Consider the following 23,676-nt stretch of genomic DNA (forward strand, 5'->3'; position numbering starts at 1 on the left):
CGAACACTGATTAGACTTTTTGCTTTTATAATAGCATATGCTGGTGGTCACTCTATTCTACCAAATTTGAATTTAAAATGAATCTGTGTTATTGTAAACATGTACAACATTTATTTGAAAAGAATACGAGCTGAGTTTCTTGTCAGTTCTTCTCATCTCGAAATCATTCCGAACTGACGGTACATTTGACATATCATAAGAGTCTGTAAGACCTACATGAATAAAGTAATTTTGAACTTGAATTTGAAAATGCATTCGCTTGTACCTATATGTGGTGCCATGTGCATGAACCTTTACTACTTCGCTCAGAACCTGACCAAGGATGATTCCGCGCCTATACGTACATACCGACGTCATATCATAAGAGCCTATAAGACCTAAATGAAATTTTGAACTTGAATTTGAAAATGCTTTAAATTGCACCTATGTGCATGAACCTTTACCACTCCGCTCAGAACCTGACCAAGGTTGATACCGCGTCTGTACGTACATCCGTACATAGATTGTGACGTAAACGAGTGTGTACGCGTAATTTTAACTCGGTGTATTGGAAATTGGAATTTATGAAATTCTTTCAATTCCATTCTTACTAATATAGAACGCTGGCATCTGTCTGCGAATCTGTCTACGCATGTACGGAGAAATGGTAGATTGTTAGTAATAGTATGTAATATTATATTATCTGTGGTAATAGGGACTTGACCCAATTGTGTTGATATAAAGCATGTCAGGTTTTTTTTATTGGCATGTAGCACCTGTAGCACTGCGACCTACATAGATCTATTGTGCTCGCCCGTTTCCAGAATTCGCTACCTAGACCCGTCAGGGACAAGAATTGAAGGATATTCTTAGGAGCGATTCAAATTCAAATTCAAAATATCTTTATTCATGTAGGTCTATTACAGACTCTTATGATATGTCAAATCTACCGTCAGTTCGGAATGATTTCGAGATGAGAAGAACTGACAAGAAACTCAGCTCGTACTTTTTTTAATGTTGTACATATTTACAATAATACTATTTCATTTAAATTCAAATTTGGGAGAATAGAGTGACCACCAGCATATGCTATATAAAAAAAATCAAAAAATCTAATCAGTGTTTGCAACCTGAACAGATCAGTCCCCACAAGCAGCACCCGTTCACGAGTATGACGGATAAGCCAGCCATCATTGCACTCAACCATATTAGAGGGAGCACAGCGACCCGGCCCACCACGTCGCCACAAGTTTGAACTTTATAGCGAGCATGACTGTTTCAAGTTACTCCACTACGTCATTTATATTATTTACAGCATGAACTGTACCAATCACAGTTTTCACCCATTACAATATTTAATTTACATTATTTAAATTACAATATGTCTGGTTTATTAAATTCAATATGGTTATTACGATGGTCGTTATCTCCTCTGGAAAGAGTGTAAACTTTCCAAAGGAGATATTTCGTTTATGTGTGTGAGCTACAACCACATAGGATGTGAAGCAGTGTTTCCTCTTCAGTTTGGCAGAATCTACAGATACTTGTCGTGCATAGGCCTAGTTTAGCCATATGCTTGTTTAATTTGGCCCTAGTCATCATGCATATGTTGTTTTTACTCAATAGCAGTAGACTATTGGTGTATTTGTTCGAGAACCCCTATATTAGGTCTTTTGAATGTGTTAATCCTGGCATTTCTTGCCAGTGATTCAGTGCTTCTCGTTTGGTTGTGTCAGGTTGCGGTCCGTACTATAAATTGTTAACTGTATTTTCATGTAGGTAACTGAAGAAAACACACAAGCTTATGGCCCGCCGTATACTTGTTACCATAATACCACTCATTTCTAAACATCAATGTTGTCCTTCAATAGAAACACGTCTTAATCATCTGTTTGATGTAATATTTTTTTTATGTCTAATGCAAATTATTTCGTTAAGAAAAGCTAAGATTAGTAAATTTCTAAATTGTAAAATATTAATAATAATATCTCAGGACAATCACAGCTCCATCTAGTCCCAAGCTAAGCAGAGCTTGTGTTATAGGTACTAGACAATTGATATATACTTTTTTTGTAAATGACTTAAAATATATAGAAAACACCCAGACCGATACAAACAATCATACCTATGAATACAAATGTTTGTACCGTGCGAGGAATCGAACCTGCTACCGTCGGAAGTAAGGCGGTGTGCTAATCCGCTAGACCGTCTACACCACACTATATTTGATAGGTAACATAGTTCTTAAACTCTAATTTAAAGTCTCTGATAAGAATAAACTAATACACTCTAAAATATAATCTGATGTAATGCATTTAAATATTATTTTCCATTAACTAGTTTTGATATAAACTTTGTCAATGATCAAAGTAGATAATTGACAAAGTTTATATCAAAACTAGTTGTACACGCAACTTTGTCCGCGTGGAATGTAACTTTATTTTTCTAAAATAAAAGTAGTAGTAAGTTACTCCTTATTACATCAGATACCTGCAAAAAAATTCCCGTCAAAATCGGTCTAGCCATTTCAGAGATTAGCCGGAACAAACAGACAGACAAAAATTATAAAAAATGGTATTTTGGTATGTAGTAAAAAACGGTTATTTCAATATTACAAACAGACACTCCAATTTTATTTATATGTATAGATGACTACATTGACTCATGGTTTGATAAGTGTGTTGTTATGGTGATTCATGGCTTACCAGTTTTTGGTTCTGACATCAATTTACGCAATACCTGGTCACTACGGTACATTTTTTTTATTGGGTTATTTGGGGTATTGTCTATTTTTTTTTTATTGATGATAATGAAATGGTGCACCTGCCTGCGCTAACGGTTTACGCTGGCACCAGTGGGAGATGATATGATGAGCATGAGGTCAGGTCAGTTAGCCCATCGTGACATATTCACCAAGAATTTATCACGATGGTTTCCAGGGGGAACCTGACATGGTACATTGCTAGCAATAAGACCATCAGTCCACATTACTGACAATCCCCTTTCCCCCCCTTGGGGTATTGTCAGGTGCTTGGACCTGTAGCACTGCGACCTACATAGATCTATTGTACTCGCTAGTTTTCAGAGTTCGTCTGTGAATCTGTCTACGCATGTACGGAGAAATGGTAGATTGTTATTAATAGTATGTAATATTATATTATCTGTGGTAATAGGGACTTGACCCAATTGTGTTGATATGAAACATGTCAGGTTTTTTTTATTGGGTTGTAGCACCTGTAGCACTTCGACCTACATAGATCTATTGTGCTCGCCTTTTTCAGAGTTCGCTACCTAGACCCGTCAGGGACAAGAATTGAAGGATATTCTTAGGAGCGATGGTTTTTATCTTCTTAGGATAGAGTGTAAACTTTCCAAAGGAGATATTTCGTTTATGCATGAGTGGGCTACAACCACATAGGATGTGTAGTGGCGTTTCCTCTTCAGTTTGGCAGAATCATGCAAATGCAAATCATGCAAATACATCCCCCTAAATGTTAGGGGTAGTCCACCCCTAATTTTTTTTTTACGACGATTCAACTGATGGTAAGTGATTACCGCCGCCCATGAGCACCCGCAACACCAGGGGAATTGCAAGTACGTTGTCGGTCTTTTAAGAAAACAGGAAACCATGTTTTGTACCATATTAATTAAATGAAAATACAGTTACGAGGTTACCACCCTATATTGATCTAACCTCAAAAAAAATTACATATGGCAACTAATACTGTGACACGAGAATTTTATATACATTGTGTAGAAAATAGAAGCTTTTACTTTATATGTCGGAATAATAAAAGGGGTCTACTTATAAAAAATTAAATAAAATCGATAGCGTGTCTACTTCCGAAAAAACAAAAACGTTATTTTTTTTTAAATTTTTGTCAGATGTTAAGACCTGCAAGCGCTGTGACATACAGATCTATTGTGCTCGCTCTATTTCAGAGTTTGCTACCTAGGCCTGTCAGGGACAAGAATTGAAGGGTATTCTTAGGAGCGATGGTTTTTATCTCCTCAGGATAGAGTGTAAACTTTCCAAAGGAGATATTTCGTTTATGCATGAGTGGGCTACAACCACATAGGATGTGTAGAGGCGTTTCCTCTTCAGTTTGGCAGAATCTGCAGATTTTAGTTAGCCTAGTTTTGCCATATGCTTGTTTAATTTGCAGTGTCTTGTGAGGGCCCTAGTAATCGTGCATATGTTGTTTTTATTCAATAGCGCAATATATGGTAGATAAGTTAATCTATATATATATAAATAAAATTATAGTGTCTGTTTGTAATATTGAAATAACCGTTTTTTACTACATGCATATGAATATAAATACGGTGCATACACCAAAATAACATTTTTTACAATTTTTGTCTGTTTGTCTGTTTGTTCCGGCAGATCTCTGAAATGGATGGACCAATATTGAAGGGACTTTTTTGGCAGGTAGCTGATGTAACAAGGTGTAACTTAGGCTACTTTTGTTATCATCGCTTACTAAATATGTATTTTGCTGGTAGGAAGTTACTATTATACTATAAAGTCAAAATTAAAACAAACTATGTTTTTATTTTATTTTAAATATTTATTTTGGGATAAATACAGCCTGATCTCGGTGGTCTTGCGGTTTGGCATACCGCTTTACGTCCAATGCTAGCAGGTTCGATTCCTCGCACAGGGTAGTTAATTTTACAAATATGTTACTATTAACTCGAAAATTTGTGAGTATGTATGTATATATGGATGGATGTTTGTTACTCTTTCACGAAAAAACTACGATTTTTGATGAAACTACAGTAATACACACATAGGGTATAAATTTCATGCGGATAAAACCGCGGGCACAAGTGTATAAATAAATGTAAGTTTTATTAATGTATATATATATTAAAGTGAATATTTTTTATGTGTATTTGTAATATATACATATATATTTGGAAAATTGTGTAACCGTCTGTAAAAAGGCGTGTAGTATTACTTTGGTCATTATATAACTAATAATTAATGTATATTGAAGTGAGAATGTTTATTATTTGTAACATATACATATGTGGTGTATCGGCGCTACCGTGGCAGAGTGCCGTCTTCAGTGCCGTGATCACACAGACAATATTATTGTATTAGTTTTTAAATATTATATTATATGTATGTTAGTCTATAAGGTATTTATAATATGGGCCTAGTTGCCTAAAATAAATGAATAAATAAATAAATAAATAATATTTTTGAAATTGTAACCGTCTGTAATGCATGAAGGCATGTAGTGTGATTGTTAGTTATTATATAACTAACAACGTAGCTACCGTTTAATGAATCTGAGTAAAAAAAAATTATTGTCTGGTCAATGACCCCGATGTCTCACTCCGCGCCTACTTTCATCAGATTGTGAAATAATGTAACAAAAACTATTTGAATTCAAATCACAAAAATCACTATTCAGGGTCAAGAACACCGTGACTTTATTGCATCATCATAATTACACTCGACATATTTGACGACCTTGGTGGTCTAGCGGGTTAGCACACCTATGGTCGCGGGTTCGATTCCTCGCACGGCACAAACATTTGTATCCATAAGTATGATTGTTTGTATCTTTCTGGGTGTTTTGCTATGTATAATATGTATGTATTTACGAAAATATCTAATTATTTGTATTAGTTATCTAGTACCCATAACACAAGCTTTAGCTAGCTTAACTTGGGTCTAGATGGCGCTGTGGGAATTGTCCTGAGATTACTATTATTATTGTTTTTTATTATTTTTCTTCTCGGCTTTCACCGGTAATTATGAGTTTAAGCCAAGTACATAACAATGTTATATTTTTACGTGAATATACTATGAATATTGGCCTGATCTGTTTAAAGAAATTTTCTGACTACGCGGCATGTGTTTAGATTTACACCCTTCTGATTATTATAATTATTATTAATAATTATAAAAACATCTCAATTCACACAACGCCATCTAGTCCCAAGCTAAGCAGATCTCGTGTTATGGGTACTAGACAACTGATATAAATACATATATTTTTGTAAGTACATGCATAAGAGAGAATACAGAATAAAAACTTCGGAATATAGATACTGTATAATAATAAGACATAGGCCAAAAGGCCTGTCGCCACAAAGAAAGCTACAGATATTATTTTAAATAAAAAAGGGAGAATAGAGACAGAATCATATAAACAATATACAAATACAAATATTTGTACCTTGTAAGGAATCGAACCAGCTACTATATGAAGGTGGTAAGCAAAACCGCTACACCACCGAGGTCGTCACACACATGACATCGAATTCAATAATTCACGATGATATTACGTATTCTAAAAAAATAGAGGCGCCCAAATCATATGATATGTTAAATCATTTTTTAAACGTTATTTCGTTAGCAATAAAGTCTATATTAGTATTGACATGTGTAACGGATGATTCTGAAATATGAACCGTTCGCCATCAACGGTAGGATTTTGACGTCACCGCGGTGAGTAGGCGATTTTCGTAGGTCAAGGACTCGCGAGATACGCCCGCGGCACAAGCGGCAGCGGAAACGATTACGTGATCGTTATAATGTCCGCACGCGTATCTGAAAACATAGTTGGAATTTAATGTTATGTTTTATAAATTTTTGACGGCCTCAGTGGTCTAGCGGTTTAGCACGCCGTTTTACCATGGTTGCGGGTTAGATTCCTGGCACGGCACAAACATTTGTATAGATGAATACATTCATTCATGAGTATGGTTGTTTGTATCGGTTTGGATGTTTTCTATATATAATATGTAGGTACAGGTATGTATATTATAAAATATTGTATATTAAAAAAATATATGTCTATGTATTCGTATTTGTTATCTAATACCCATAACACAAGCTTTAGCTAGCTCATATTGGGCGCTGTGTGAATTGTCCTGAGATAATAATTATTATTATTAAATATGTGTGATGATAATGATTATAATGATGCTTAAAAATACAGTCAATCAATAAAAAAAACATTACACACGTATGTGTATATGTAGATCTTTTTTTTTAATATTTATTTTTTTGAACTAAAATACACTTGTTACAAAGTATTAGGGTAGTGTAAGATGTATAAGCAGTTTCATTTAGGTATCTATTCATACCTATTATAAAATAAAGTCCCGCCGCGTCTGTCCGTTTTGTCGCGGTAACCTCGAAACTACTAAACGGATTTTCATGCGGTTTTCATCCATTAATAGAGTGATTACTATAAAATGTTTAGGTGTATAATTAGTTTCGCTCATTATATGTAGTCATTGTTTGAGTATCATTATATTAATATGTGAACATTTGTAACTCTATTTACGTAAATTGCGCGGACGAAAGATATACTCTTTCTAAAACTTTTTTGACTCATCTGATGGTAAACGATAGCCTATGGACGCCTGAACTACCAGGGGTGTCACATACGCGTTGCCGACCCTTAAGAAACCTTAATATACCCTTAGCACACTTATAGTCTATATAGAGGAGTACAGAATACCATTATTTTTTGTAATTATGCTTAAAAATACATTCTATCAATAAAATAAACACACATTACCATGTATTTGAGACACATACTCTTTTGTTAAATTGTCATAGCTGGTTCAAAGCTATTTTCGTATTTTTTATTATGGTCGAATTTTAACCATTGGGCTTTGTACTATTGACTACTAGTAGAAGAAACTACTAATAAAATGAAGCGAATACAAGATACCTTGAGTGTTGGCCGGAAGTGAAAGAATGCGTTTTCCGCCAAAATAAATATCGTGGTAAATTACGTATTTATTGTAGAATCTTTGCTGCTAAATACGAAATCATTCACTCAGACCTTTTTTTAATAAACTGTATTGACAAGCGAACTGACGTATTAGGCAACAGTTTTCTATATACATAAACAATAGCAGAGACATTTCGTCGTTATCTGGCGTCCGTAGTAATCATCCATAGAAACTGAGAGCTTCCAAAAACTTAAAATATAAAGTTATATCTACTTTACAATGTTAACAATGAATAAAATATATTTAAAAAATATGACGTGCACAAGAGGCCAAATGTCCAAAAAAATCTATATATCTTTATTCATGTAAGTCTATTACAGATACTTATGATAAGTTCAATGTTTGGTCTTTATTATGTGATAGTCAGCTAGTGTAATATCCCCTTATGTATAATAAATAATGCAGCCAGGAAAACGGATATAAATTCGAATGTTACATGGCAAAGATGATAAACAAAATAAGTGAAAATTGTGGCAACCCATCTCGGTCTGTCTGTAATAAGATAATAATGTAATAAGAAATTATAATTCTTTTTTTAAGGTTTTGTATTTTATGTTGGGCTAAAAAGGACTTGTATCCAGAGCCGTAAAATATTAAATAAATAAAAAATGTCTGTAATATTTGATTTTTTTTGTCAATATTACATTATATTATTTTTAATAATTATTATTATACTTCTATATCGAGCTATGAAAAATAATATACAGAAATAGTAGAGTGAGATCATTACATAGTATACAAAGTCGCTGTCGCTGTCTGTCCGTCCCTATGTATACTTAAATCTTTACTAGTAAGAAACTTTAAAACTACAGTTTTCTTTATAGATAGAGTGATTCAAGAGGAAGATTTATATGTATAATACATGTACACCCGAGCGAAGCCGGGTCGGCCCCGCTATAAGCAATCTTTTATAGAAACAATTGTGTTTGTTAACCAATTACACATTGTCCATTTAAAATTTGTGTAACTATGTTGAACTACTGTACCTTTAAGTTATTGTACATTTAGAATACAAACCATAACATGTAAATATATAAATTTTTATGAATGTAAAATTTTTTTATGACAGAAATAATTGTGTTTGTTGGTCAATTACACATTTTCCATTTAAAATTTGCGTAACTATGTTGAACTGCTGTACCTTTAAGTTATTGTACATTTAGAATACAAACCATCACATGTAAATATATAAATTTTTATGAATGTAAAAATTTTTTATGATTCTAAAAAAATAAAAATAAATCCCATATACAAGGTTTGCCGTCGTTAATGTAAGGGTACGATATTGGCAAGATTTCCTAAAATTTGAGAGTTCTTGGAAAACAAGACGGTTCATAATCGATTACGTATTACACATGCTTGGCAATATATCAACGCTGATGATTTTTTACAAATGAACTAAACTTAAAACGGTATAGTTTATATGATCAGATCTTTTTATAAAATTACACTCACCCCTGTATCACTGAAACGCAAATAATCTTCACACTAATGGCCATTTCGAATATTCATTCAATTTTTCCTGTTCCTGTGTAATTTGTTTGTTATATAATTTATTTAAATTAAGAATTACAAAAGATAAGGAGTATAAATTTAATCAGTATATCAGCTGAACAAATTTATACTTCTTATCTTTTGTAATTAAGAATTACAAAAGGTAAGAAATATCGTTATATTTCTTACCTTTTGTAATTCTTAATATATAAATTACATAAAAACTTATGCTACTCAAGTAGCTTTATATTTATGTAATTAATTACAAAAGATAAGGAATATAACGATACATATAAATTACTTAAAAAAATGTGCTTCAGAAATTCTGTAACGTATTTTGTATATTTATACTAGCTACTCGCCACGGCTTCGACCGGGTGTATATTTATTTCATTAGAATCACTCTATCTATTTAAAAAATCGCTTAAAGATTTAAGCATAAGTAGGGACGGACAGACAGCGACCGCGACTTTGTTTTATACTATGTAGTGATGATGATACCTACTTCATTCTCCAAATACAAATTAAGAATTACAAAAGATAAGAAAAGCTCTGTGAGTAATATAAATTTTGTTATGTAATTTATTTATTTATTTAAACACTTTATTCATCAAATACAAATTAAGAATTACAAAAGATAAGAAAAGTAAAATGTGTAGTATAGGAGCCAAACTTAGAGAGGCGAACTTCTTAACATTTTATTTGCTATTTGTATTTTACTTTTGCAATTCCTTAAAAAATTAATATCCGTAACCGAAATTATCCGAAACTAACGGATAATCCGAAATAATTTCGTATCCGCATCCGTATCCGTATCCGGTATAATAATCGTTCCTATATCCGAAACCGAAATATGATATTCGGTATCCGAAATTTCAAATCCATAACATCCCTGCTAATATTTATCTGTTTTTTAAGGTCTATAGGCATATTTGTTTTCCATGAAACAGTGAGCTTTACCCGTATCTTATTACCAATATTTTCTTTCCTTCATGTCATATACGAAAATACGGTTTTTCCGGTTCAAAATTCATAATAGATTTTCCAATGATTTTTGTAATTCCTATGAACTTTAATTACGGTACGTTACGACACTAGATATGTATATATTTGTGGATTGAATCATTAATCATAACAAAGTTAAACTGACCTAATAATCTACTTTAAAAGCACCAAAACATCTTAATAATAAATTTTCTGTTTATTGTATGTTCTCATCGGTATTTCACGTCGATTGCTTTTGGATTTTCCTTGCTAATAATTTTACTATTTTAGGCTTTTTTAAAATTATCTTCATTACATACTACGAGTATAAAACAAAGTCGCTGTCGCTGTCGGTCCGTTCCTATGTATGCTTAAATCTTTAGAACTACGCAACGGATTTTGAAGCCGTTTTTTTTAATAGAGAGAGTGATTCAAGAGGAAGGTTTACATGTGTAATACATGTACACCGGTGCGTGTAGTTAGTAATTTAATAAATCGTTATGTTAAACTTATATTGAAAATATAAGTACAATTTTAGTGTTTACAATTAATTTGCCTTGCAATTATCTCATTAATTGGCGTAGGGCGTAGTATTTCACCTTCTTACACCTATTGGTTTCCTATCGGCCTATCTGAGCATACTCTCCTTATTTTGGAGAATTTTATGGTACAATTATTAGGTAGGATATTAATTATAGTTATTTTAGTAATTATAATGTAATATTATATATATTATATTACTATAATTAGATAATTATATTCCGCATTGGTGACCTAACGGTTTAGCACACCGCTCTACTTCCGATAGTATTCAATTCGATTCCCCGCACGGTACAAACATTCATATTCATGAGTATGACTGTTTGTATCGGTCAAGATGTTTCTATGTATATTATGTACCTATGTATATAGAAACAAAATCTATTTATTTCTATCAGTTGCTAGTAATAAGACAAGCTCTACATAATTTGGGATTAGGTGGCGCTGTGTGAATTTTCTTGGGACAATATTGTTGTGACTTTTTCATAATATATTTGAAATTAAAGGATCAAAAAACTAATCGTGATATTGATATAGGTTCTTATCGAAATTATTAAAAAAATATTATGTTAGGCATAGAGTTAGAGGTAGTCTAAGAAAAAGGCTCGGCGATCTGATATTATATATATATATTTATTAGATATTCAAATTCAATTTCAAAATATCTTTATTCATGTAGGTCTATTACAGACTCTTATGATAAGTCAAATCTGCCGTCAGTTAGGAATGATTTCGAGATGAGAAGAACTGACAAGAAACTCAGCTCGTATTTTTTTTTAATGTTGTACATATTTACAATAATACTATTTATATATATAGATATCTATATATAATATTATTGTTTTTATCTTCTAACAACTTCTTATAAATATATCGTCGCGAATTTAATTTAATAAAATTATGTTTACATTTTTATCTGTTTTGACTATTAAAGAAAGATAAACCTAAATATTGCAGTGATAAAGCAGGATTTTATTAAAAAACATATTTTACTATAAGGTAATTGTAACAGTAATAATCTCAGGACAATTCACACAGCGCCATCTAGTGCCAAGTTAAGCTAGCTAAAGCTTGTGTTACGGGTACTAGATAACTGATATAAATACATATACTATTCTATATATATATACTCGGTAGATCTGATCTATTTTTAATTAAAATTTTTGGGGTAGATAGGCCACTGTTATCATTTATTTATTTATTTATTCATTTATTTCAGGTAACTAGGCCCATATTATAAATACCTTATAGACTAACATACATATAATATAATATTTAAAAACTAATACAATAATATTGTCTGTGTGATCACGGCACTGTAGACGGCAATCTGCCACGGTAGCGCCGATACACCACACCTTTCGGCCAGTAGTCCTCTTTCATGAAGGTGGGCAACAAGTCGGTGGGGACCAGGGCCAGGGGTACTAAGTGATAAGAGTGGCCTACCCTAAAAAATTTGTTTTTTTTACAATGTCAATTTTTTTTATGATATCAAACAAATCGCTAACGACACGATCCCATCTTCTCCATAATTCTTGAATTAAAGAGCATGATGGAAGATCGCGGAAAGTGGCAAGAGCTCCACCGACAAGAGCGTAGCTCTTAAATTATGAATGAATGAATGTAAAAAAATTTAGTGCAAAAAATAATAAAGAAAAATATTTTTTATAAAACAAGGTTTGCCGGCTCAATATGTTTAAGTTGTAGAGGAAATTGGAGTGTGTAATCTAGTTATTATTAATATGAATTGAAATGTATTATTTATGCGGTCGATAATTATATATATATATACTAGCTGTTCCCGCGGTTTCGTCCGCGTGGAATTTAAGTTTAGTTTTCTAAAATAAAAGTAGCCTAAGTTACTCATTATTACATCAGCTACCTGCTAAAAAAAGTCCCGTCAAAATCGGTCCAGTCATTTCAGAGATTAGCCGGTACAAAAAGATAGACAAAAATTGTAAAAAATGTTATTTTTGTATTGTAATTATTATTAATATAAATTGAAATGTATTATTTATAACGCATTATTGAATAAATTATAAATCATTGTTACACGTACGTTACGGTACGTAGATTTATGTATGAAATTATGAGTAATTTAAGGAAACAAGGGTAACTAATTTAAAGTTATATTTATACATTATAATTATATAAATTAGAAAACATTATCGTTAAATGTATTTTACGGTGTGTGAATGTATCGATTAAATTACACGTAATTTAATATGACAAGTGTAACTAATTTAAACTATAATGGAGTATTTAATAAGTTTTATATATTACTAGCCAATGCCCGTGACATTGTCTGCCTGATATTTGTTATTCCTTCAAATAAGATTTTCAGCTTATTGAAGTGAGCTCGAGGGATACGATCGAAATAGCTTCCAACTTACGACTTTTATTCATACATTACAGCAAAGCGTAGCAGGAAAAGAGAGATGGGAATAAATTATCGAAACTTCACGATTTTTTTTTATAATATTTATGTGGCAAACTAGAGGCCTATCTGATGGTTACCATAGCCTATTTTTCATTATGTTTAGGTTATGTTATGGTATAATACATTTAGGCAACGTTTGATTTACTTACTTGACATTTATCATTATATTTCGCTCAATTTACACAGTATCTACTTAATTATAACCTATGTGTTATTCTGATGTATAAGCTAAGCTATATTTACTGTAAAGTTTCATCAAAATCCATTCAGTAGTTTTTGCGTGAAAGAGTAACAAACATCCATACATATTTACAAACTTTCGCGTTTATAATATTAACAAGATATATAGTAGTTAATAATAATAAGTTCTTCTTGTGATGAGACAGCTTCCGAATGAGCGGTAGATTAAAAAAATGTAATGACTATTCAAAAGTGTTTCAATGAAAGTTTATTTGAATAAATGATTTTCTATTCTATTCTATTCTATTCTATTTATAATTATAATATAATAGCATTTAAATATTTACATTCAAAATATTATAAACGCCAGTCACTTATGAATTGGGCCATCGGTCAAAATTACAACTATTAACCTCATTGAAACGAGGGTAGTTTTCAATATTCATGGTGTACCTACGGCGCGGTGACGTCACGCATGACTTCACCATGACGATTTTCCATGAATTTTCCACAGAACGGTTTTTATAATTTATGCACGTTTCCTGTGAATCGTTGGACTAATTGTACGTAGAGTTATGCTTTCGTGTTAATTTACTCACTTGGAACGCCCAGCTTTCTAGAAAGTTCTAAGCTTTTAAGCTTTAATAATTTAGGTGTCGGTCTGTAACACCATCACTACTTAAATATTTTTGTATTCATACTCATTCATTTTTGTATTTTTGTATTTATGGTTCGGGTCAATGTGCTCCTTCTAATATGGTTGAGTGCAATGATGGCTGGCTCATCCGTCATACTCATGAACGGGTGCTGATTGTGTGGACTGCTCTGTTTGGGTTATGAACACTGATTAGACTATTTGCTTTTGCAATAGCATATGCTGGTTGTCAAATTCTGCCAAATTTAAAAAATTAATCTGTATTATTGTAAACATTTATTTGAAAATAATACGAGCTGAGTTTCTTGTCAGTTCTTCTCATCTCGAAATCACTCCGAACTGACTGAAATAAAAGTTATATAAAATATATAACGTCATAACTTTTGTGAAAAAGAAACTAAAAAGATCTACTATAGTGATTAAATTATTTTTTACTAGCTATGTTTCACCTGCGTTTAATTTCAATAAAAATTATAGCCCATGTATTATTCTAATGCATAAACTATGTTACTGTAAAGCTTCACCAAAATCCGTTTAGTAGTTTTTGCGTGAAAGAGTAACAAACATCCATACTTACAAACTTTCGCATTTATAATATTAATAATAATAAGATTTGAATTCAAATAAACCAATTCAAATTTTTGCCCTGGCGATTTCAATTTATTTCGAGTATAAGTGATTTGTTTCTTCCCTTAGTCCCCATTTAAACATCCATGTGATATAATTTCAAAGCGGAAATATGATACGACATTAAAAAAATATGCATACAATATATTATAAAATTGTTATCAAATACATCATGGTCTAAATGTGTCTAAAGTGTAATAAATACTCAAAATAACAAATTTATAATAATACAACAAACATTGTACAAAGATACCCATCTGCTCCCCCCTATTGGTGTATTAAGAAATTTAAATAATGTTATGAATTTTATCAAAATGTTATACACGATTAAATGATATTATATCAAAATTGTTATCGCCATTTGATCAAACATTCCAACGTTACAAAGTCATTTTAAAATTTAGGATTTTCCATCCATTTCTATGAAAAATACTATAACCAGATATGTAATCAAATACAATGATAACACGATCACACTTATATTACATGATTGAGTTACTTATACATATATTGAAATTAGATTATCTGATAATAGTTTATCACGAAATGACAGATAAGAACGAGATGATCGCATTGACCTATCTACAACGTACGTTGATAATGGTGCATCTTTAAACAATGCACGCGAAGTACAGTAAAATAATACTACGAATTGAAATTTACAAACGGAAAGAACTTTCAATGCACACTGTGAAGCATTGGACACGGATCAGACGGAATGCAACGACCTTTGCTACAAATGCAAAACTTACGGTAGATCCGTTTGTGTCACGCTGCATTCAGATCCCGAAAACGTTCTACGAAAAAATTCTGTACGGTCACGCACCGTGACGTATTATCACCTGCGCAAACATTACGACGTCGGCTTGGGCGGCGCGGGTGACGTCGGCGGCCGAGCCCACCGTCGCCGCAGCCGCCGCGCGTTGACTCAGCAGCCTTTTAAAATAGAGGGCCACCGCCAGCACCATCACAATCCAATTGACCGGCAAAGGAGCAACACGTACTAGTGACTGTGACAAGTGACACGCGATAACACCGGTGCTATCGTACACAAATAAATAAATACATTGTGATATATTAAGTGAAAGGGAAATTTGTGAAAATAATATGTTTATTGAAATGGCGAAAATATTCTTGTTTGCTGTTCTGTTTGTGTTTGTGGAGGCTGTGCCCAAACCTCATCCCAGGTTAGGCAAGGATGTAATACAAAAAGGTAATTTTAGTTAACAATTGGATTTTGACCTAATACTTTAATATTCACTCGATAATACAAATCATATGTTAATAATGATGCAATATTAGATCTAGTTTAGTGATATGATAACGCTTCATAAACATTCCAATACAATTTCATTAAAGGCAAATGACCCCGCATTGGTGCTTCAAAATATATATTAACCTAATCATATTTTGTCTATAGTGGCATGCACGAGTGCAAACGAGAGATTAAGGAATGAGATCATAGAAAAGTCGAAGTGCAGGGAACCAAAAGAAGTCTTCGTTTATCTAACACCTCCATCGGCGCACGAACAGGTAAGAATTTTAACAACCCAAATACTACATTCATAAAACAATAGAAATTATTAAGTACGTAATTATGCTCAATTATCTCATGACCTCATTACATTTATAAAGGTCGTGATTATCATACACATGTGTTAATTTTGTATTTGTTTGTACAATGACATCTTCTGTAATATTTCACAACATTAAAAAATGTTAAATTACTTACTTTACATAAGTAATAAGAGTTTCAGCACCGTATCAGTCATTATTGACATAATCAGATAAAACAATGTGACGATTTTAATTTCGTCATTCATTTTCTATTAATATTTTAATCGGAATGTAATCTGAAAGAACTCGATGGACTTTAAGACATGAGTAAAGACATTAAGACAATATCAAGCGCATCCGCAATCGTACAACTCATTATAGCTCCGTGAGAAAATTTGCTACAACTAAACACTTGGCCATTCTGACGTGAACGTATTTCCCCAGGTGATACCCAGCGCAGTTTGGGTCAAAAGGTGCGTCGGCATCTGCGACTACGAAGCTGAGGGCTCCTCGTGCGCATCAACTAACACGGTCAAGAAGGCCATATCCGTAAGTACCTTTATTGCTTCCACTGACCATAATACTAGTATATCATATATGCTGATATAATCAACTCGACTAAAAGGACAAACGTTATCTGTTTATCTATCGTCTGCTAATTCAAGCTCATCCTTGGCACAGTTCTGGTGTTTGACAGTACAGTGTTGGGCAAGCGTCGATCATTAACGATAGTAATGACATAAGTTGCATCTCTGATACGCGGAGCTGAGGTGTCTATGACTCAGCTAGTTGCGTAATTTTCTGTCGAGTAATCAATGTTTTGGTTGGAAAACTATAACTTTTAGTGTATACAAAACTGATCCTTATTGTATTGTCAACAGATACGTATATACAACGTGAAGACAAAGAAGGAGACGTGCTCGACGTACCAAATAGACGAGCATAGAAGTTGCGGTTGCTGCAACCTCTCGTCGGGAGAATGCGGGATGTCGAGGATATACAATCCTCGTAAGTGCACCTGTCAATGTCCGAACATGGAGGAGCGGAGGAATTGTCTCCGAAAGGTTGGTCGGATAATGGATGTCTGTAAACACTAACGTAGGTGTACGGCGCACACGCATGCCTTTCGTAATGCATTCAAAATCAAGCGTCAGCACTATCTTTTCTTCCGCTGTTGTAACATTTGCTTATGTATTTTTTTTAATTATTTTTTTTTTATTATTACTCACAGGATTACTCTGAAATGTATGCCAATCTTACTATGATAGTATCTAATGAACTGAACTACATACTTTCTCCACAGATAATAGTTTAAATTTAACCAGAACATTTCGTACCACTAAAAGATACCGTACCATCATTATAGACTAAAATTATATAAAATAATTATATTTATCAGTTTTTGCAAATATAGACTCACAAAAAAAATTATTCATTTGAAAAATTTGAATTTAACTTTAGATATTATATTAATTCTTTCATTCTAATTTCATTTTTATTAGAAGATATAAATTAACTTATCCTTTCATTCTATCTAATTTCCCTTTTATGGGAAGATAGAAAATTTACTTTCCACCAGAGAATGTTTCTGTTCTGGGTAATTGTTGAGTTCAATTAATACTATGACGATCTCAATTTGGTATACCTATTCAGAATAATCCTGCATAGCATATAGTCTTGTGAATGATCGCGTAGAATGCAATATATTATAATAATTAACCATAACACCTAGTGCAACGCATCGTCCAATTACTTCATTATGCATCTCAGTAGCTAACAATTCTTCATTGTAACTGTTTGCGATTTTGTATGAACCATTTATAACTGATAAATAGTCTATACATATCCGCAAATTAGTTGATGTGACTGTTTCAAATGAGATTTGTTAATCACTGCGATACATATTGAAGACTCTGGATTTTTCTCGACCGCCACCTTATGTTGTGTGATGCCGTTCTGACATCCATTGTCTTTACAAACCTTTGTAGCTTATGTAAGATGTACATGAAGCTGTAGTATAGCATGCAAGCGCCTGTGTAGATCTGTGTAGTCTTTTTGTCCGCAAGTGACAAAATTCTCCATAAATTTGCTGCAAATCTCCGACACTATATGTATGCTATGCTATTTTAAGTATATTTATAATTCTATAAAACTAAATATAAGTCAATTGTTCCTCGTCTGCGCAGGCCTAAGCTTTTCATGTGCATCTTCATAGCATGACAGTTATAATTCGTTTATTTTATATTACAATAATTTAATTTTTTCTTTTACCATAAACACTAAACTTTAATCTTCTAGAACTAGGTATTGGCCTATGAAGAAGTCTTGAGATTCCATCAGAATTATCAAAATTCGTTGCTATTTAGCGATATCACTGTCTCACTGAGATGTTTATACTTTTCAAAATCTTTATTATTTGTATACAAAACTTATCTAGTCCAATATTTTGTAAAGTAAATTAAAAATTCCTTTTGATATATAAAAGAGATTTAGTATTCGATTGTAGTATCTTAAAACATGTAATATAACGACCTTTACTTTTGTTATAGCGGAACCAGAATATGAGGTGGAATCGTTTTAAATGCACTTGCGAAGAAAGGAGGAGAAGAATACAGTGATATAAATCCAGTTTCTAACATAGACAGGATTTATATCACGTATTAAACGCGAAAGCGCGATAGCAGTAGCAGGAAGGAAGTTGTGATAGAAGATGAAGAAATGTACGGAGAAAAGATCAGACAAACTTTTTCCTACGCTCATGAAGTGACTGTGAGATAATATTGTGAAACTTGGAGACTAATATGGGCTAACGTGGATATTTCTAGAAGAATTGATAGACGTCCACTAGATGCAACGCAAATTGGCGGCCGACTGACTAAAGTGTCTTATAATTAATGTATTATTGAAATTTTAGCAGTATTATTATATAAGTTATTTATTTTGTTGCTAGGGTAAAATGGGGCCAAATGTGCTGTGAGTTTTAGCTCGCTACTGTGTTCCATGACTTCTTGATTTTCCTATAGAGATCATTTTTAATTTAGTTAATTTTATGTGAAGTGCTATTTGTCCTTTTTTTTGTTTGTGTGTTATTAACTTAAGACAAGGTTTGCTTTCGAATTTTTATATTTAAATGTGATTGTGCCTTATAATGGCGAGATCGCCACTAAATGTTGGGACCACTATGTTTGGTGTTCGGTTCTGAATGCCTACTTCTGCTACATGCAGGCCTGTCCTATATATAGGTGTATGTACTTAATTTTCTCAATCGTCCAGTATAATTTTTAATTCTCAGTTTTAGCTGTCTTTATTAGTTCTAAATTAACTAGTGCATATTTATTAATTAATGTTGTATTTATGACATCACTATACAGTATTTTAAGCAATGTATATATATATCGTATAGTATTGGTATACAAGCGTACAAAGATTACGCAATTCCTAAATTGTGATATAGTTAGTTAAATTTCCAATAGGTTAATGTTTAAGTAGTTTAATATATTTATATTGACAAATATTGAGTGTATAGGTCTCGATTTTTGAGTTGGCTCTCTCTCTATGTATTTAGTTAATAATGACTGTTTCCAATTTTGGCCATGGTTGTTGAGTTGTGTGCTCTCCTGTATTATCTTCGATAGGATTTTCGTTTCTTCCGTGTACGTAGATTGTCTTATCATCGACTAGCCTATCATTTAACGTGCTCAATTGAACGGAAGGCGACGTAATTCCTATCAATGCGGGGAGTTTATCACGTTCTGTGCGATTATGTTTAATTATCTATGGGACCTAGTCTACAATCGTGCCAAAGAATCTCATAGATTATCTAAATTTATTATTAAATTAATTTATTATTTTTGAAAGCTTGAAAAGCTTTATGTGATCGAATCACTACGATTGGTTTTTTTTTTATTATGTACTTATAATTTATAAGCTCAATAAAATTGTATTTGAATTTTGAAAACTTATTTTATTAATTAACCTATCTCTAATTAACTCATAGTATGTAATGTTATGTTATCTTTGCTCACAGTAATCATATTTTTAGGTTTCCTTTTTCTAAGTGTGGAGAATGAGGACTATAATGTCAGTCACGTTTTCATCTCTCAGGAGAAATAGAAAATAGAAATAATCTTTATACAAATAAACTTAATATAAGCACTTTTGAATAGTCACATTTTTTTATTCTACCATTACGGAAACATATCATTTATACATTGATTCGAAACAAACTAATACAGATGTAGGTATATTAGCGAACAGTAATCTGTACTTGTACTTTGTCACAATAACAATTTATTATTATTAAGTGAATATGTTTGAATTGGTCAATAACATCAATATTACAAAGATCGCGTTTAACCGATAAAACAAATAGAAATATAAAAAAAATAGATATTACCTATATAATTTAGTCTATAGTAAATCAAACTCCAATTCTGTCGGTAATGTCAAGGAAATAGAATAGAAAATCATTTATTCAAATAAACTTAATTTAAGCACTTTTGAATAGTAATCATTTTTTTTAATCTACCGCTTATTCGGAAAGCTGTCTCATCACAAGAAGAATAAGCAAGAAACTTGTGTGTTGCTCTTTTAAATAATCCTTGTAAGTTCACATTTTACAAGTCGAAACGTGTGAATACAAACTACCAACCAGCACTAATTTATTTAGGCTCAAGTATAAAAACGCAATAAGATTATATATATTATAATAGAATAGAATAACATGTATTACAATTAAAAATATAATTGTAGTAGAAGTGTAGTGGTTTAAAGAGTATAGCGGAAGATTGTGGAAAGTGATAGCTCCATCGACAAGAGCGTCGCTCTTAAATTATGAATGAATGAATGAATAATCACCTAACGCTGTGTAACGCAATTATAGTTAATTCCAATGAATTAACAAAGTATTAACAGGAAAGTCATTGAATAAATCATCATAATTAACAAATTATAGCAATAAAAATTTTTTTTCGTTAATTAAGTGTGATTAACGTAAGTTTGGATGGGGATTAATGACTTTACTGTTAAATTAGTGAGATACCCCGGCTTCGCTCGCATTCTATTAATGTTGTTTTCATTCTATTAATTTTTTTTATTTTTTTATATAGCATATGCTGGTGGTCACTCTATTCTCCCAAATTTGAATTTAAATGTAATAGTATTATCGTAAATATGTACAACATTAAAAAAAAAATACGAGATGAGTTTCTTCTCAGTTCTTCTCATCTCGAAATCATTCCGAACTGACGGTAGATTTGACATATCATAAGAGTTTGTAATAGACCTACATGAATAAAGATATTTTGAATTTGAATTTGAACTTGAGTTGTGAGATTTGTATATATACAAAATATGATATGGAATAATGTAAGTTTCGACTAGGTTGCACTAGTCGTGGTCCCGAGCTGACTGGAGTAATAGCGATGTCAATGTAGATAAGTGACAGCAGTTTTTTCCTCTACCGTATATTATATATAATAATAATAATGTCTCAGGACAATTGACACAGCGCCATCTAGTTCCAAGCTAAGCAGAGCTTGTGTTATGGGTACTAGACAATTGATATAAATACATGGACAAATTTTTTTTTGTAAATAAATACATGCCTTGTAATGGTGTCTGATCTATCATTTAGTAAACATGTTACGGATATATGTGGAAAGTCTTACCGTAATTTAGGTTTTTTGTTGAGACAGTGTAAGGATTTTAATAATACATTAGTTGTCAAAATACTATACAATTCGCTCGTACGAAGTCATCTCGAAACGAACGCTATAATATGGAATCCACATGAGACTAAATATAGCCATATGATCGAAAAACTACAAAATAAATTCACTCGATTTTTATACTTTAAGGAATACGGTATTTATCCTTACTACCCCATGATGTATCCGAGTTTGTTTGTAATGGGCATGGTTGGGTATAATAAATTAGCGGTGAGAAGAGATGTCTCTCTCGTAAAATATGTTGTGAGTGTGCTGCGAGGTTGGGTGCATCACCCAGAAATATTAGAGCAAATTCAGCTATGGGTACCCAATGGTTACGAGGGGGGGGGCCGTCATCCCGTTTTATTCAGTATTCCGGTAGCCAGGACCAATTTACTAAAATATTCACCTGTAACCCGTGCTTTAGAGATACTGAACAATATCAGAAATGATATTGATATTTTTGATTGTAGTCTGCCGAAGATCACAGAAGCCATTCAAAAGTATCTAGAATTTTTATAATGTGTATATTATGTAATAAAATATGTTATGTTATAAATTGATATATATATGAATGTATACTGTACTAAGTTGCGACACCGATTTGGATATACTGTAATGGTGTTGTAATATTGAAATGAATAAATAAATAAATAAAATAAATAAATAAATATTATACATAGAAAACACCCAGACCGATACAAACAATCATACTCATGAATACAAATGTTTGTACCGTGCGAGGAATCGAACCCACGACCATCGGATAGTAAAGCGGTGTGCTAAACCACTAGACCACCGAGGCTGTATATATGTAATAGTCTTCAATAATAAAATATATCACACCTATTTGAGATTAATTCGACTATTTCCGGCACACATTTATTTCCATTGTGTAAGTGTCTTTCATCTATTTTAATTTTGACAAAAACGATACAACCTATTGAAACTTTGTGCGTTGCATCTTTAAGCAATACGAGTAAATTTAAAACACAAAACCTCAGTATTACACGTGCAAAAAAATATGTTTATCTGTGCTTGTCACTTCGAATTAGCGTACTGACAAATAAGTTACTTTCCGTCGACCTTCAATTAGGTAATATAAGAGCAATGAAATGATAGAGTTGGGTCTAGTATTTCTTTTGTATTTTTTCCATCAAATTCCATATTATACAATACTAGCTGTGCCCGCGGTTTTACTCGCATACATTTTATAGCCTATGTGTTATTCTGATGTATAAGCTACATAACTGTAAAGTTTCATCAAAATCCGTTGAAACAAGCTCGTTTGTGGAACTTTTTATTAATGATGATAATGAAATAAGCACTTTTCTTGAAGGTTTCAATATCGTATCAGGTTCGGAAATACCATTGCTGGAAGGTGATTCCACATTGTGGTTGTGCGTGGCAAAAAGTTTCTAGAAAACTGCACTGTGGAGGACCGCCATTTATCCAGAAGATCAGGATGGTATTTTAGTTTCTGGTGGCTGATACGGTGGTGAAACTCAGCAAAATCTTGGCAAATGGCCATTAACCACGATGGTTTTCAGAAGTTCCAGAACCGCGTGAACCTGACATGGTAAATTGTTAGCAATGGGGTAAATTGCCATTTACCAAGATGGACTAACTGACATGCCTTCATGCTCATTTGTCATCCTCCACTGGTTCCCCACCAGCGTGTTGATGCAGGCGGGTTCATCATTCCAATCTAACGAACAGGTATGTTTCGCGTCGTCACAATT

General features: G+C 32.5%; 1 protein-coding gene across 1 annotated transcript; it reads left to right on the forward strand.

Moving 5' to 3' along the window:
• Positions 1-15,699: 15,699 nt before the first annotated feature.
• Positions 15,700-20,019, forward strand: LOC131852823 (uncharacterized). Its single transcript, XM_059203558.1, has 5 exons — positions 15,700-15,882; positions 16,090-16,202; positions 16,671-16,775; positions 17,108-17,290; positions 18,776-20,019. The coding sequence occupies exons 1-5, from the start codon at positions 15,777-15,779 to the stop codon at positions 18,842-18,844; spliced, it is 576 nt and encodes a 191-aa protein (XP_059059541.1). The 5' UTR covers positions 15,700-15,776; the 3' UTR covers positions 18,845-20,019.
• Positions 20,020-23,676: the final 3,657 nt, after the last annotated feature.

This window comes from Achroia grisella, unplaced genomic scaffold, assembly GCF_030625045.1.
Source record: "Achroia grisella isolate CSIRO2021 unplaced genomic scaffold, CSIRO_AGI_Agris_v1 utg862, whole genome shotgun sequence".
NCBI lineage: Eukaryota > Metazoa > Arthropoda > Insecta > Lepidoptera > Pyralidae > Achroia > Achroia grisella.

Excerpts from the sequence above, each read along its gene's own strand:
- LOC131852823 (XM_059203558.1), top strand. The coding sequence starts at position 15,777 with ATGTTTATTGAAATGGCGAAAATATTCTTGTTTGCTGTTCTGTTTGTG. Across the intron at positions 16,203-16,670 it reads CTCCATCGGCGCACGAACAG|GTGATACCCAGCGCAGTTTG; the intron begins GTAAGAATTTTA and ends GTATTTCCCCAG. Across the intron at positions 17,291-18,775 it reads GGAGGAATTGTCTCCGAAAG|CGGAACCAGAATATGAGGTG; the intron begins GTTGGTCGGATA and ends CTTTTGTTATAG.